Genomic DNA, 18,050 nt, shown 5'->3' with positions numbered 1-18,050 from the left:
AAACTGCTTATAATCCAATACTTTTTGAGTCAGAGAAAGCAAGTTTGCTATATCTTCCACATGATAGTTCTTCAAATATTTGGAGATGACTATCTTATCTCTCAGTATTCTCTTGTATGCCCAGTTCCCTCAACCATTTTTCTTAGCGCTTGGTTTCCAGACATTTTGTCATCCAAGTTTGTTTGTTTGTTTGTTTGTTTGTTTGTTGATTGATTGATTGATTGATTGATTGATTGCATTTATATGCAGCCCATCTAGACATAGTCTACTCTGGATAACATACCAGGTTCTTAATATCCTGACATGCCCAGAAGTAGACATTATTCTAGGTGAGTGTGGCGCCCACCCTTGTGCTCCTTTGCTTGACCTTCAAGCCCCCAGAGCACAAGAAGGCAGACACTCTCTTCTTCTACACTTGCTGCCACCAGGTGATTTCTAAATCACCATTTACTTCAGAAAGACTCTGGTCCATACTTGAAGTCCTTTAAAATAAAACTTTGGTTTATTGAATACATAGATTAATTTGTGAATATCTTCAGTATTTAATAATTCCTCAGAAGTTCCCCAAACTACATACTCTATTACACAGTCTGGCTTTTCTCTCCTGCCTGTCTCTTACATTTCTCTTACTGACTCTATCTTAACTTAATCTTCACACACTCTGACTTGAACTCTACACACTGACTGAAATATTGACTCAGACTCCACCTCTTATATATCTGTCTCGGCTCTGCCTTTCAGCAATATGAATATTCAACAATCATTACATTATACAACAAGAACCATAGATCAACTAAATAGAGAACGCTACAGTGAAATCTGCCCAAAGCACACTAAAATGGTACAACCATTTCCCATGGTCTGAATGCTGTACTTATGCATTGGCTTTTTTTGTGGCTACATCACACAATTGACTCGCATTTAGCTTGTGGTCTTCTAAGGGTGCAAGTATACAGTGAGAAAAATGTGAAGTGATCTGCTGTGACTTCACACCCAGGAAGGGTTTATCTGAATGAATTCACTTTAACCAATTTACACAGGAATCTCCAGATAAGAGGAGGAAGTTGCCAGTCAGTACTTGTTAGCACCTTGTTAAGGCAACACTGCAACTGTCCAGATTTGCAGGAGGCACAAGTACAGTCCTGCAAACAAGGGCTGATTCCCAATTTCCTTCTTGTTCTTGCTTTTTTGTCTCTTATGTGCTCTAGCATACAAAGCCTTTAAAAAAATGTATTTTGAGATATGGGGTGCTCAGTTGAGGGAAACTGACACCCTTGTGAGTGCCTCTTTGCTTCCTCTCTCTCCACCTTTAATTTGGAAACTGGAAGAGTCAGCTTCTAGTCACACTGCCTGAACCAATGAAAATGTATTCAATTTAACAAAAAGTAGAAACCCCAGCAGTGGAGTAAAAAGGTAGACACTGTGAGGGAAAATGTTGGGCTGATGCACATTGACTTATACGTCATGTAGTTAATGGAGAATAATACTAGTCTGTGCATCTCAGTTCTGGCATGTTTTCTTGTACAATGGTGCCCCGCTTGATGACGATAATCCGTTCCATTAAAATTGCTGTTAAGCGAAATCGTCGTCAAGCCAAAAAAAACCACCATTGGAATGCATTGAAAACCAGTCAATGCATTCCAATGGGGAAATACCTCATCGTCCAGCAAACATCGCCCATAGAGAACCGCCAATCAGCTGTTTAAAATTGCTGTCTTCCGAAGCAAGGGTCCAGAAAACTGCCATTTTGCGAAAGGAGGGAAGCCATTTCACGAAGGGAAGCCATTTTGCGGAGCCAAAAAAATAATTGCTTAGCGAACAAACGGTTTGCGAAGCAGGCTCCTAATCGGCGTCAAGCAAAAAAACCTCATTGGAACTATCATTTTGCAATCGCAATAGCGATCGCAAAAAACTCATCGTAAAGCGATTTCGACATCATGCGGCGTAAGCGTCAAGCGGGGCACCACTGTATTGTTTGTCAGTGTAGTTACAGCCTAACATACCTTTTCACAGGTACTACTGGTGAGTTATTTGTCTTCAGTATTATATTGGTATTTCTGTTTTTTGCACAGAACTGCTAGGCCTTATATTTTTCCTTGTTGAAACATATTTTGTTTATTTTGGCCCAGTTCTCCAATTTCTTAAGTTCCTCTTGAGTACATACCCTCATCCAAGTCATTTATAAAAATATTGAACAACACAGACAATCATGTGGTATACTGCCAGTCACATTCCTTCAGAATGACAAAGAAGCACAGAAGTATCACAAAGAAAGGGCAACTTCAGTTTGGTAAAACCTCAGTTTTAGCAAATCCATTCCCAGAAGTGGTTCACAGCCGTTCTGCTCAGTCTTAGATCTTCTGCACTGGCAGAACAACTCGGGTTTTCATTTCTGCTTTCTTAAAAATTAATTGTACCAGTATATGGCTGTTGCTTGTTTTATAGATCCTGGATTTTGGGTTGGCACGACACACAGATGATGAGATGACAGGGTATGTAGCAACCAGGTGGTACAGAGCTCCTGAGATCATGCTGAACTGGATGCATTACAATCAAACAGGTACTATGTCTCACTAGTTTTGAGTCTAAGACCATTAGAAATTATCAAATAGCATTACACCATAGAATTATCTTCTGCAGTAGAATTATTTAACCTTGCCTTAACACAGACATCCAATTCTGAAAGCATCATTTAGAAGTAGCTGTATATTTGAAACTAATCAACTGTGTGCATCTGATTGCAATATGTTATGTTTCAGAGTACAAATGTGTTACAAATGGTTTTAGAACTAGACTACTCACTGCAGTTGGTTTTAATCAGTACTGGAACACAGTAACAGTATACTGGTTGTAGAAAGTCATTTGGCTTCTGACTTCTTCCCCCCCTCCCCCCCAGTTGATATTTGGTCAGTTGGATGTATTATGGCTGAATTGCTGACTGGAAGAACACTGTTCCCTGGTACAGACCGTATCCTTTAAGAGTGTCTACAAGTAAATCGAAATATTCATTTTCACATACTTCTATTTTAGTGTATATGGAAGGGATTATGAACTAGCTCTGCAGCCTTGGATTGGACTTCTTCCTGTGCAAACAGCAGCAGAACTGTTTTCTCGATCAGTCGTAACAACTACTGTATGTTATTTTAAATAATGATATTGACAGGTGGTTGAAATGCATTGTTGTGTACTGGGGAATGGGTTTAATGTTGGTGAAAGAGCTAAGCGCTGTCTTTGCTTTTGTTTCCCTCTCTTGAAGATATAAAGAACAAATAGTTTGACTTCTCTGAGATTTGTTTTCTAGTTCTAGTTCCAGAGTGCTGATGTATGGTATTCAATTGCTTCTGCTTGGCTCATCCTTCAGGTAGAAGTGGCTAAACAAATGATGGACTTACTCTCCACATTTTATTTAGCACAGGGAAAAAGGCCGCAAGTTCTGGCTTATTGATGCCAGTGTTTTTCCTTGACTTGTGGCTTTTATTTGACAGCAGAGAGACAAGCCAGAGCTACTGATTCACAGGTCTAAGAACAGAGGGTCTGTCATACCTTTAGCCATTCCCACTTGTAGCGGAAATGATTAGACAATCTGCAGAAGCTGAATGTGCAAACCCACCCAGTGTGTAAAAAAGAAGTAATGATTAATCTATAGATGCATCTGTTGCTTCCAGTGTACCTGCTAAAAGGACTGCCCTTCAAGCCAAAAGTATCTGTACAGATGTTGTATGTCACTCACATAGGCGTAGACTTGTGAAAGCTGCTTTTTAGAAGTACTGAAATATTTTCTGTTATCAAAATTTCTCCATAGAGTAAGTGATTGAGAGAGACATTAAGTGTTAAATCTGAAAATGACATTGTTGCATTGGATTTAAACAATTACTGTCTGTAGGACTGAAACATTTAATGTTTCTATAGAACATAATACTTGGGTTCTCTACCCAAAGCATTTTTTTAATTTCACCATTCAGTTTTACATGGCTTTTGATAATGCTTTCTCTCTATTTATAAAAAGTGCAAAGAACAGAAACTGTTTACTATAAGAATATGTATCCTGCTGTTCAGAAGCTTTTCTAGGGCAGCTAAACTAAATTTTTAGAAACAAGAAATTAGAGATATAAGGCCCACATTATGGATTATTTTCTTCTAGCCCATTCGCCTTCAAACTTTTGTGTTAACTGTATCTCCATTCTTAGTACCCTTGCAGTCAACTTGCTCTGTTTCTTTCTGTTGAGAAACACTTATCTTGAAGAACAGTGTAGAAGTATTACAAGTGTGGATGTCTCTGTCATATTTACCATGCAAATATTGTGATCTGCAACAGCAGGGGCATCTACTTCTTTTTATGTTTTGTATGTTTGTAAATAAGGGTTTGCTTTCTTTCTGCATGTAATCTGGGCTGTGTTGGATGATTATGCAAGGCAAAAGTGGGGAATGATTTTGTCTATCATCTTCGGGCTGCTTGCTCTTATAGGAATCTTAGAAATGCATGGTGAAAAAATAATATGCTGCACACTCATGAGAACACTACAAATATACAGTACATAACGTATAGATGTCTACCCCAAATATCAGTAATTTACATAATAGCTTTTATTACTGCTCTTGAAACAAGGAATTGATTTTTAGTGGTCCATCCATGGGAGTCAGAAGATTATCTAAGGAAAATAAACTGCTGAAGTTGTTGGTTTTATAGTAAATTTGAAAAAAGCACGTTTCCATAACTGGATTATGTTTCAAAATGTGGAAGAATGTTTTGGACGAAGGACACAAATTTGAACATATCAGCATAAGTTTGATTTGGTAGTACTGAGTCAGATCTATTATTGGGTGAATTTCTAACTTTTCTTCCACGTCCCAAATACATGCCATCATTTATTTTGAAATTATTGCATGGAAACAGGCATTGCACATTGACAAGGGGATGAGCTTGAAAATTAGTGTTTAGTTTAAACTGTTATTTGCAACCCTATAGAATGGGGAAACTGATGGAACTGTTCTGTAGACCTGATGTCATAAACACTGTCTAACCTAAAATGGTTTCTGAAAGAAAATCAATTCAGAATCCTATGCTTTCTGAATACCCTTTGCTTTAAATACCTATTCTAATCTCATATCTGTATCTAGCTTTTATCTGAATAAACTGCTTTGCTTTTTTTAGTATTCAGTGATGGTGATGGTGACAGACGGCTTTTTTCTGTATGTCATTGCCGAGACTTGCTAATCCCTAAAAGTGACTTTCAAGATCTACATGCGTTGCTTTGCCTTGCTTTGCTTATGCATTCTTTTGAATTTTATTTTGTGTTTCCTAACAGCTTTTTTAATCTTTAGTTATTCATAGATGAAATTGTCACCTAGAATTCTCTTAGTATTGACAGATCTAATGTCAGTGGTATTTGTCTCCTTTATATATTTATGTAGTTAGTTGCATAATCAGTTCCTGATGTTGGTCAGCTTCTGAGTAATTTGGAAAATACCCATATACAGTGCTGCCTCGCAAGATGATTACCTTGCAAAACGATTAATCTGAAAGACAATTAGTTTTTGCGATCGCCGTTGCGCTTCGCAAGACGATGGTTTCCTATAGACGATTTTCACAAGACAACGATTTTTCCATTGGAATGCATTAAATGGATTTCAATGCATTCCAGTGGGGAACTGCGTTTCGCAAGACGATGTTTTTGCAAGACAGCATTCTTCGCGGAACGAATTAACATCGTCTTGCGAGGCACCACTGTATACTGTCTCCTGCTTTGCCTCTTAGAAAGTAGTTTAAGAAGATAGTGAACTATAGTGAGTAATATTTCTAAATCTAGGCAGCAAACATAAGTTTACCAAAGAAATACAAGTTCTAACAGCAACTATCTGGAAGCTGAGTCGTGGCAACTGGACTTCTTTCTTATTAGGTTATAACATTTTGCTACTCATCCAAGCTTCTTCAGTCATCCAGCTACTTGGATGAGTAGAAAAAGGTTTCAACCTAATAAGAAAGAAGTCCAGTTGCCGTAATTCAACTTCCAGATAGCCTTGCCTGGATGACTGAGAATCTTCAGATAACTACAGCTGTATTTTTGCTGCATTCATGTGTTGTCCATTTTTCAAAAAGGATTAGTCAGAAAATATATGTTTTGTTTTTTTATTAGACCTAGCCAAAACAGCTTGGAAAGCAGTTGTTCTGTGTAAGTGCCCTCTAAATATTATGGTGTGTGCCAATGTTATTTGGTAATATGTGATCTCTGATGTGATTTCCCATATAGTCACTAGCTTAAGAAAAAGAATTCAGAGTAAATACAGTAGGACCCCTGTATCGGCAGGATCCGTATATGTGGTTTCACTCATCCGTTGTCTGAAAATATTAAAAATAGTAAAAGAAAAAATGGAAAAAAGTATATATAGTGTTGTTGTTGAAGAATACATAGCATGGTATCTGGCTGCCTCTAGTGGCCAGTTCTGGTAATACATGATTTTAAAAAGTTTTTTTCTGAATTTTTTTTAACATGCAATGTATGTACAGTTGTACCTCAGTTTATGAATGCCTCCGTTAATGTAATTTTCAGTTTACAAAGCAAAATCCATGGAAAATAATGCCTCAGTTTATTTTTTCCCCGGTTTTTTTGGAGTACGAAGAAAGTTTCCCCAGGATGCATTGTGCCTGGAGGTTTGTAGCGCTGCCCCTGTTCCTATGGCAAACTGCTTTTCAGTTTACGAATGTTTTGCTTTAAGTAACGTCCCGTAGAACACATTAATTTCATAAACCGAGGTACTAATGTATAATGTTCAGTATTATCCGTGGTTTTCAGCATCCACAGGAGACTTGAATTCAGTAATCCGTGGATACAGGGCTTCTACTGTATTCTGTTAAGTACTTTGCTTGCACAAATAGACGCGCTGGCAGCATACATGAGCAGGAACAGAAAGCTTATACTATATTAAAATTTGTCTCAGAGGTGCTACATGACTCAAGCTTTAGTTATTAAGTATAACAGTAATTCATACTGAGAGTAACACCTGCACATGCCAGTCTTTTGCTTTACTAGTGGCCTTCAGACTTAACCTTACTAATGGCTGGAAATATAAATCTAACTTAAAATCTCCATGTATCACAGATGATACTTTCAATGTTCATTGTGTTCTCATAGCAAATACGTTGTTTGCCAGAATTAGAGGATAATTTGAGTTTGGAAAATGGGGAGAGCTGGCTGGTTGTAGTTGAAATAGGATATGTTACAGAGGTAAGTAGAGGGGCAGGTGGAATTAAGGCTGTTGATCTTAGAACCCCAACACAATTTTATGTTATTTGAGAATTTGACTATTTTCCTGTAGAGGACATTCTAGGATGGGTTGGTTCTCCGCATATTCCAATAGGAGGGAATACCAATCCATGAAGTTCTGACTGGAGCTTTGCCTGTACAACATTCCACTGTTCACGTGAGCACTTATCTTCGGACTTCGGGCCCCTGCAATAATACCTATATTTATTCATGAACAAATTTGGATGCAGGATTTTCATTGGTGGGTATATGCACTTGCTTTATACATGAGAGGTGTGCTAATTTTGCTCATAATTCTTTGGTTAATCTTTTCCCCTTTTAATTTTATTGGGCTGCTGCTATGATTTTTTCATTTTATTTGTCCCAGCATTTTCCTTTATGGTCCATCGTTAGATATTGATCAGTTGAAGCTCATTTTGAGACTCGTTGGAACTCCAGGGCCTGAGCTTTTGAAGAAAATCTCTTCAGAGTCTGTGAGTTTAAAACTTGATTGTATTGCCTGCCCTTTTTGTGTTTTACTCCCTACCCACCCCCCGCCGCTTTGCTACCTGAAAGGCTGCCTCTCTTTCCTCAGTAGTTTATTTTTATGTTTCTTCAACTTGTTTCCCTAAGCACATCTTGAAGTTCCCCCTCTCTTCCTTTCTCCTGTTCTTCATGTAAATAATTTCTCCCATCTTACCCGTTTTTCTCTGTCTGTAGGCTATGCTAAGCTTAGCTAAACATCCAGCAGATTTTATTACTTGCTATTACTATACACTGTTATACATATGATACTAACGTTCATGCTCCAAAGAGAGTGAACAGAGCCTACTTGGGGAGCTTCTGTACATGTTCATTTAGATCTGGCAATCTAAACAGTGTTCTAATAGGGAAATAGTTTGTTTCAGAACTAATATATAAATTTAGAAGATTCAGAACCACATAGTAAGTGTTTTTATAAATATTTGTAAATTTAAAAATGCACATCTGACAATTTCAACAATCATGCAACTTAAAATTAAACTGTACACAAAATTAAAGTATAGAATTTACATTGTTCTTGAAATAAGTGGTAGATAGCTCTACACAGGGAAATACTGCAGAAAAAAAGGCTAGGTTTTCAGCATCCATCAAAAAGTAAAAGCTGAAGCATGTTGCTTATCAGAGGAAAGAATATTTCACATAGCAAGCATCATCATGCTAAATGCCCTCTGAACAACTGTACAGTGGACTTAGGAGTATATGGTTTTGTGACAACTGCTTGGTACCGTTAGGAGGGCTTATTGTGACCCCAAGGACTGAATAGACCTGTAAAGGAGAAAACAGTTCCTCAGTTGACTAGGTCATTGCCAGTTTGCTACTAAGCCAACATTTTGGGTTTTTTGTTCAGAGCATAAAATTTCCCAGCTGTGAAAAATGCCAAATCATTTTAAGGTGCTCAGCCCTTAAAAGCAGCAGTATAGCTAGTCTTCTATATACAGAATGTCTGAGCATTCAGAGAGCAGTAGTTAGCTGATATACATTATGCATCTATGCGGATGGGTTTTAGCCCTGCTAATTTGTTCTCAGTCTAATCCACAATCATGAAAACAGAGGGAAGAGTTAGCCATGGCTTGCTCAGTCATTACTTTGCTCATGTGAGCAGCAACAAGTTTGAAGAGCAGAGGTTCCTGCTTATATGTAGTCTCTTGCATGTGAGAAAGAATCAGCTGTGTTCGGGATTCTGGATTAGAGAACAACTGAATTATGACTGTTTTATAAAATCATTTCACTCAGTAGTCATTTAATTAGATCACCACCAAAAAGTTTGACTCTGACTACACTGGTCGTAGATTAACACATGTTCAGGAGTGCTTTTCTATACAGTATTTGAGGTCCAAACAGATGTGTACTCACTTTCCAAATAGATTTTTTGTGACATAGCTATAAAGTGGTGAGAAAAACTTTTTTTATCATCGAAGTGCCAGTGCCAGAAGTGAAGCCCACACTGTTCTTCCACGTGCTCCTTTGCTTCAAACCTGTTCACTTCTGCTGTTGAAAATGGCTGGGGGTTGGGGGCATGTTCTTTCCCATTCCCTTCTCTAATGTTTTTATATGATTAAAAATACACCTCAGCTAACCCCAGCTGACAAACAGCAGACAAACACCCATGGTTTTGATCCTTTGCATTTTTATTAAATTAGGCTGGCAAAATTTGAAAATTGAGAGAGGTTCAAGTGACAACAAGAATGACATCAAAAGAACCATGGGTTTCTGTCATGTTGAACATCATTGGATGTCCTGGAGGTCAAACATGATAGCCATAGGATTGTTGCTTGGAGGGAACTGAATAGGCACCAACTAGTTACACTGAAGGGATTTAGCAGAATTTACTAGTCAAGCAATAATATCAACTTACACGCCTCAAAAAGAGTGTGTATTTACAGTTCAGAATTATTCATCGTAGAGGAGAACATAAAACACTAGCATGCCCTTGATGGTTTCCTGTCTCATGGTCTACTTATCAAACAATAGCTGGTTGGTCTGCAGTATGAATTACTAATGTGTGAATTGAATCTTCCTCTTTTAATTGCCAGCTTGGCCTGTTTCTCAGCCAGAAACAGAATGATGAATACTGAAAATTGCAAAATGGTAGTACACATTAAGATGCAATAATCTGTCATCTTAAGTGTCTTGGCTAGTATCTGTTTGTGTCCTTCTGCTAACAAGGGGTTGGACAGTAATAGATCATGTGTAAGAAGGTATATAGTAAGCATAGTGCTGGAGTGGAAAGCCCTCTTTGTGTTAACAGGTATTTTGTGCAATCTCTACTTCTAGAATGGAGATGCACAAAGCAGCACAGATGATCGTGGCAGACAAAGATTCTCCTTTGTCTTCTGTTGGATAGTTATTTGCAATTCTTTTGATGTGAGTGTGAAAAATGCAACAGATGTGGTCTTGAAAGGATGCTGATTAAATAGCAGAAAGTATAGACACTTATAATGGAGTGTAAAGATCATTTCTAGGATGCAAGGAAAGATTTGACATGACAGCAGAGAAGAGCAAGATGTTTTCAGACGTAGAATTTTTTGCCTTCAGCTTCTTTTGTGTATCTTTCAGAGCTGGGGAGAACCAGTTTTTGTATTTATATACATGGTTTGACAGAGCAATGATGTTCTTTAAGGAAAAGAACAAAATGGGGAGATTTTTATAGGAGAGATTGATTCTCTTTATTTTTCTGCTACAAAGGGAACTTTTCCTTAAGACTAATACTTACTCCTGAGGGCACCTAACGTAGTTTCCTGCTGAAACTTACAAGATTTGAGTCTGGCCATTGCTTGTGGGAGAGACCACTTGGGAAGCTCCCACGTATGCCTCCTTGGGTTTCATGATGGAAAAAAGACAGGTGTATGTTTACTGATGTAAATGAAATAAATACACTCTTTACAAGTACTCAGTTTGATTCATCATGTATTTATAGAAAGCTATCATATTGGTTAAAACCTCTTTTCTGTTCCTCTCCTGCATGACAAAATTAGGTGCTATATAAAGAAAGTCTACTAATAGAGATAAATTTGTTTGCAATCCCCTCGAGCATATATGTATTCTTTAGTTTCAGTTAAATCCATTTCCTTGTGTTTGCTAACAAACTAACATTTTTACATAGTACAAGACTAGCCGCTGTCTAATGTTGCACTTTGCTCTTCTTGCATTCATATATACTGCAAGAAGTTGTGGCAGGTGTTGCAACTTGTTTTTTGGAGAAAAGGAATGAACTCAGTAAATCCAAATACTGTAAAATAAAATAACACCTCTACCTGTTTTAGTATTGGGGAAGAATTCTTGTCAACGTCTCTCTCTCTCTCTCTCCCTCCCTTTGCAGAGATGGACTGTCAAGAATTCAGCAGTCCCTTTTAGGATACTTGTGTTCAGCATGAGAATTAGGCAATGCTTTTTCCCATTTTCTCATTTTTGTGCAAAACAAAGCAGCAAGAAATGAGTGCCTTTTGTTTAAGCAGACACAGAACAAAGAGCATATGCAAAGGAATATGCTGACAAAGAAACAGTCCACGCAGTGTTTCTAAATTAAAAACCAAAAGAAATAACAGCAGTCATCTTAATTTCGTGTTTTATGCAATTGTGCAAAAAAAAAAATAGTTGTGAAAATGTGCAAATTCTTTCCAAGACAAAAAAAAAAAAGATTCCTTCTGTTTTGTAATCAGAAGACAAAATATTCCAAGGACAAGGCAAGGCAGGATTTGCATCCCTAAATAGTGGCCTTTAGTTGGCTGGTTGCCTTACTTAAAGGGACTCTTGATTTAACTGAAAGGAGTCAGCACCCAGTTTAAAGCTTCCTGTTGGTTGTGATTAGTGCTTGTGATTAGCATCTGGCTTCATCGAAAGGCCTTTTTAACTGTAATTTCTAATTTTAAGATGTTTTACTTTCTAGTCCACATTTCTGTGTTTAAAGATGATGTAACGCAGAGAGTGGTTGCTGTCTTATTTTGCAGACTAGATGCCTTGCATGCAATTGTCTTCATTGTATGTTCACAATGATATTGAAATATTAACAAAGCCCTTGACTAGGTACCTAAGATATTAACCAGCTTCAGCAGATCATGCGTCTGACGGGGACACCCCCTGCATATCTTATTAACAGGATGCCCAGCCATGAGGTGAGAGCTGACAGGGTGTGCATTGTAGTCTGCATCACAAAACCTAACTTTATTAATTCATTTATTTACAGGGTTGTGGCATGCCTTTTGGAGCACAACTCTTCCAAGGCAGCTCACAAAATTAAAACAGAGTAAAACAACACTTTATAGTAATTTTTCCACGCAATTTTAGAGCAAGATTAAAATCCCAAGTAAGTCATTATTTCAGAAGGACAGCCTGAAAAATAAGTATTTTCAGAGATTTTTAAGGGCGAGTACCGATGGAGCCATGTATGCCTCCTGAGAGAGATTCAGGAGCTATTACTGGAGAAGCCCATTTCTGAAAAAAAAAACCCTCCCAATCTAGTGGTATTCATTTGTGAGACAGATCTTAAAGTTTGAGCACAGGTAGCCATTACAATGAACTGGTTCCACACTGTTCAGTATTTCAAATGTTGAAACCAGCTGTATATGCTGAGCATGGAAGTACATAAGAAATCTGTAAAACTGTTATTCTGTTGGGATAGTGTTCTGTGGTTCCTGCAGATGTTTCAGCAGTTGCAGAACAGTCAACATTCCTGATTTGAATGTAGTTTAGTCAAGATGTAACCAGAACATGTATAATTGAGGGAAGGTTTCATTCTCACTGTTAGGGCCGCAACTGCTGAACTAGCCTAAGCTGGTAAAATATACTCGTAAAGGAAAGTATATGGATGTGTACACTCATGATTACAATTTTTTATACCACTTAAATTGCCTTGGTTCCAGCCAGTGAATTCCTGGCATGGCAAGAGACTTAGGAACATCTGCTAGAAATTTTTAGTATAGTACATTCTCTTGAGCTCTGTAGCAGAGAAATCAAAGTACTTCACCAAAGTATAGTTCTCAGGATTCAATTGGAAGGAGCCATGCAAATTAAAGTGAGATTGAGTTTCTGTAATTGTATAGTATAAACATGTGGTCATGTTTTGCTGTCATTGTGTTTAATTGCATTTTGCAGAAAATTTTAAAAAGAATGAAATTTGAATGGTTATGATTTTTTCCTAGCATGTTGCATTGAGAATTTCTCTATAGGGCTAAGTATTAAACTTCACAAAAGCATGTGGGTGACTCTGTTCTCTGACTGGTACTTGCCTTTATTTGTAGCACACTTCTCTGTATAATGGTCAGTACTCTTCCGGCCTTATGGGACTCATAAGGCCCAAATTCTTGCTCTTGTTGTAAATAGTATCCCCATCCATATGATCCATTGTGTGGGTGAAAAGAAATCAGTTTCAGAGCAGGAAAAAGCATACACACAAGTGCTAATGGTTGACTAAGCTTGACGACATATTTTATTTTCTCCCAGGCCAGGAACTACATACAGTCATTGTCTTACATGCCGAAGATGAATTTTGAAAATGTATTTATTGGTGCCAATCCACTGGGTAAGTAGCAGTTCAGCTACAGTGAGGGAAATGCGTATATTAAAATGGCCAATGGCTTGTGGAATGGTGCAAGAGATTCATGTGTTAAAGTATAACTCTTTATACAGACGATGATATTTAAATAATCTACTCTGAGATACTGAAAACTGTATACCCACCAAATGTTTGTGTCTTAAGACATTATTTGAGGAAATAATTTTTAAGATTGACTTCTGAATTGAGAAATAAAATGCTGATAATAACTGATTTTGAAATTTGGACTAGTTTTTTTAATATTGTCATGTTATTTACATTTAAGCATTATGTACACGTTCTATTCTTTGTATTACGTTATAGAATGCAAACATATAGTTTGATACTGCTTGCTATTTCCTGTTCATAAAGAAATTGAAAGGTACACTCTCAAATATGTTTTTGCAGACCTCTCTTGTAAGGTGGAATGTTACTTTATGGCCATGTTTTAATGTTCCTTTCCAAGTGTGGCTCCGATGCTAATACATTGTCATTGGGAAAGTATAATATCTTTCATACTGCTTGGACTAAATTCTAATTTGAAGGAGGTATAATTTTCAGAATTTTTGTATATTAATCCCTCTGCCATATTTTTTCCTCCTTGGCATTCCTGAAGCTGTGGACTTACTGGAGAAGATGCTGGTGCTGGACACGGACAAACGAATCACTGCTGCTGAAGCTTTAGCCCATGCCTATTTTGCTCAGTATCATGACCCAGATGATGAGCCAGTTGCTGATCCTTATGATCAGTCCTTTGAAAGCAGAGAACTAGATATTGAGGAATGGAAAAGTAAGTTTTCTATGTAGACTATTTGATGAGCCTAAACTTGGAAGATACGATTCAACAACTTAGCCTTTACAACCCATGTTGTTAGGAAAAAAATGTTGACAATGATCAATTGAAAAGCAATTCCATAGGAAGTATTTCTTCTGGATAGAGTGTGGAAGTTCTATTGCTGAATTACCAATATAATGAATCCAGTTTTTTGTGAAGTAGACTTGATTAATATGCACTTAGTGCTGTTTCTATTAGGCAGGGTGGAAGAGATTCAAAACCAACCTGCTTTCATATTTTCATGTGTTCATTTGCAGTATTTTTCTTGATCTGCACTTTCTTTGTCTTTGAAAGAAAGTGGGAAACGAGAAAGGACTTCTACTTTGTTGAAAGAAATTGCCTCAGGAGTTACATAGGCAGCATAATGTCATCGTGAAGTTAATCTGATCTAGCTATGCAGTGTCACAATCAGATCAGGATGAGAACAGCCATTGTTTTTGCTTCAAACTAGTGAATGCTTTCAAACATCTTTTCACTGATTCCTCTCAATGTTGCCAAAATGATGAGGTACAATTCATGATGGATGGTCTTTCATAAAATGTTTCCCTTATTTTTTACTAAGGCTTTTGTCAGATTGCTCACAAACATTCAGTTTATTATAATGGATGAAATAGGTTTTTTTAGCCCTAATCCCAGCCCACGTAGCTGGCCAGATAGCTCAGTGATTTAGGTAGAACCAGAGATTGGGAGTTTGATTCCCCAATGTGTCTCCTGGGAGAAGAGCCAGCTTGTGTAGCTGTGGACAAGCTGTACAGTCCCAGGGCACCCACAGCAGAAGGGAATGGTAAACCACTTCTGAGTGTTCTCTACCTAAAAAAACATGGGAAGGGTAATCATAATTGACTTAATGGCGTAGTAGTAGTAGTAGTGGTGGTGGTGGTGGTGGTGGTGGTATCATCATCATTATCAACAACAACAACAACCCCGGCCCATTACAGGCCTTTGATTACATAGGCCTAAAGTGTACATCTGAAAATGCACCTTATTTTAGTTAGCAGTACTAAACAGGCCTGAGAATTTAAAGAACTTTGAATGAATCCTTGTCAGGTTGAGGGTTAGGGGGGAAATGCTACCTATTAGTTATACTAAACATTTTTTCTTTCTCTTTCTCCATCAGGCCTGACATATGATGAAGTAATTAGCTTTGTGCCGCCACCACTAGACCAAGAGGAGATGGAGTCCTGAGAGTCTGTTTCTCTTTGTCTCATATCACTGTGAGGAGAAGACCTTTTTCATAGGCAGTCTCCACATATCATTCAAGTGCCTCTTGCCGTGAAGATTCTCCGTGGTGGAGGGAATTTTATATGTGTTTTTGTGTGTGTTGAATGTGGGGTGGGGAGAAGGAGGATTTGGAGGAAAGTATTTATACAGTAACTGTATAAATAATGCTGCATGTTCTCTTGTGTTTTTGTATACATTTTGGGACATGCCTCTGAAGATCTGTTTGATTGCTTTTTAGCCTTTAAAGTTGGTAACCAGCTTTCACTGCTCTGGGTCAAGGCAGATATTATGCAGGGAGCTGAGATTTCAAATTCTCAGTAGTTATTCTTGCCATGAAATGGCCCTCCATGAAAAGACTTAAATAATGGAAGCTGAATTATTACTTGAACTGTGCCCTCTGCTTTCCACAATAAAAGAAGAGAGGGTAAGGGATGTTTTTCCATTCCATGCAGCTGCTTTATGCCCAAAGCCTCTTCCCAGTATTCTGTACAGGAGGAAGGATAGTGCCATGAATGTTTGTCTGTCTCTTGGGAGTATTTTGCTTGAAACAGTGTAAAAATATATATAAATAAATAAAGAGTTTGTGCCTTAAATGCTTGAGGGAAAATCTGAGTGTGGGTTCTCAGCAGTGGATCTTTGAGCTTGCTGCTTTCCAGGTATGAGCCATAGAGTACCCATATGTGACTAAGTAGTATAGCCAGGATGCAAATTTTCCAGTAATAAAATTGGAAATTGTTTCCCTTTTTACTTGGAGAAACCTTGAGAAGTCATAGCAGTAGCTCCAGTGTTCTGCCTGCTCATTTGTACATCTTCTTATGATGGAGTATAGGTTTTTATATGTTGGAGGCATTGGGGCCTATTTGTTTTAGCATAGAGGGCTTATTTCTGTTATCCTAGTGGGGAGGTATTGGGGAGGTAAATCAGCCAGAGCCATACAAATTGCAGCATCTATTTGTTTTTTGTTCAAACTTATTTTGACATTTAGGGCACTTTTTTAATGAAAGGTGGCTGATGAATGTGCACCTTTCTGTGAGCTTCCTTTTGTTACTTTAAAAATGAGTTCATTTATCAGCTTGCATGGGCCTAACACCAAATTAAGTTCATTGTATTGATGTATACTACAAATCAAGTAACACTGAAATTATTCTGTTCAGGGACTGAGTGGGGGTATCAGTTCAAGTATTGTGTGTTCATCAGATATTCTGGGTAAACGAGATCCTGTTTTTACAGTATTTTCCCAAGTCAGTACAACACAGATATCATGCATGGATTGTATGCCTGTTTCTGAAAGAGTGAAGCTTTGCAATTTTTTATTTGTCTGATGAATCTAGGTTTTTGTGTGTATTTATCCCTTTTGTACAGAAAAGCTGTAAAAAAGAAGGCATGTGGATAGTAAAGCCATCAGATCCTTCCATTCTAGTGATCTCCCTTCAGGTCAGATCCTGTCTAGAGAAGCCTAGGGTCAAAAGAACAGTGTTCCTTCATGATTATTGTTTGGAAACGTCTTTAAGACCAAACAAAATCAAATCCCTCTGCTGGGCCTGCAGTCCAGATATTCAGATGGAAATGTAGATATATTCTGTAAAACATACAGAAGGATTATTTTTCTGTCATTTTATGTGTAGAAGCTACCATGTGACTTTCATGCATAAATGGTTTTTAAAAAAATAAAAAACATGTAGGTATATTTGTGAGTGGAAATATCTCAAATCTGAGATTCTGTGTGGGAGCCCCTGTGGAGTGCACTCCTTATTGTTAGTGTGGTGCTGTTCTACTGCCTGAACTCTGGACAGAAAAGTACACACTTTAAAGAGAAATTCTGCAGATTTTATGTATCCAGGAACTTTATTCTAACTGGTTATGCCATAAAGAATATAACGCAATGCCACTGGTTTTAAAATAAACCTATTTTTCAGATTTAATGGACTGTTGGTTATAAATTAATGCCTCTTTATAATGAAGTTGAAGCAGTGGTGATAAAGAAACATTATTCATAGGACTACATATACTAAACAAAAATAATTTTCATGACTCGTCACTGTGTTTGTTGGGTGATTACCTGTATTGCCTTTTAAAATACTGCCCTCACTTCCTCCATTCTCCCCCCTGCACAACAAAATTACTGTTGAATATAGCCTCAGAGTGAGCCTGTTCAAAACTGTAATCTGATAATAAAAACTATAGATTACTAGTTACATTCCTAGGAAGTTGTTACTGACTCTCTGAAAACATAGACCCGAGGGCTTTCTAAGGATACTTTTGTTATCAATTTTTTTAAGCTGACTGCTAAAATAAATTTTAGAAACAAACCTTGAAGAAATTGGAATTAGTGTGAGCATATCTTGTTATGTCCTCTAGTACTGTTCTAAAAGGAATTGAATTGTGGTAATTCCTAATTATTCATTTTACTAGCATGTATTGGGCTTGTATCTGTACAGTTTAAATAATACTCCATAGTTTGCATCCATTAATGACTGCTTATTTAAACAAGTCTTCTAGTGTGTCCAAATTATGCACTGTACAGACAGAAATTGAATGATCATGTACATACTACATATGCATTTAAGAGTAAGCTAATCTGAAGGCTTCTCACTTAGAACTAATTTATTGAGAACAGAGATGGAAAGAGTTAAATTTTGGACAGTAACTCCCATAATATCCAAAATAGCATAGCATGTGG

At 37.5% G+C, this 18,050-nt stretch overlaps 1 protein-coding gene across 2 annotated transcripts in view; it reads left to right on the top strand.

The window, feature by feature from the left end:
- MAPK14 (mitogen-activated protein kinase 14) overlaps positions 1-17,292 on the top strand; it is a 33,903-nt gene extending 16,611 nt beyond the window's left edge. Inside the window, exons 7-12 of one of the 2 annotated variants that reach the window (XM_020795162.3) lie at positions 2,446-2,560; positions 2,897-2,968; positions 11,817-11,896; positions 13,224-13,302; positions 13,931-14,104; positions 15,267-17,292. In XM_020795162.3, coding sequence (XP_020650821.1) covers positions 2,446-2,560; positions 2,897-2,968; positions 11,817-11,896; positions 13,224-13,302; positions 13,931-14,104; positions 15,267-15,334 — 588 coding nt within the window. In that variant the 3' untranslated portion in view covers positions 15,335-17,292. Of the gene's footprint in view, positions 1-2,445; positions 2,561-2,896; positions 2,969-7,655; positions 7,736-11,816; positions 11,897-13,223; positions 13,303-13,930; positions 14,105-15,266 lie in introns of both variants that reach the window. The other variant, XM_020795155.3, reaches the window with a different exon arrangement.
- The last annotated feature ends 758 nt before the right edge of the window (positions 17,293-18,050 follow it).

This window comes from Pogona vitticeps, chromosome 4 (genome assembly GCF_051106095.1).
Source record: "Pogona vitticeps strain Pit_001003342236 chromosome 4, PviZW2.1, whole genome shotgun sequence".
NCBI lineage: Eukaryota > Metazoa > Chordata > Lepidosauria > Squamata > Agamidae > Pogona > Pogona vitticeps.
Note: the sequence above shows the minus strand (reverse complement) of the source record. Positions and strands in the feature narration are given on the sequence as shown.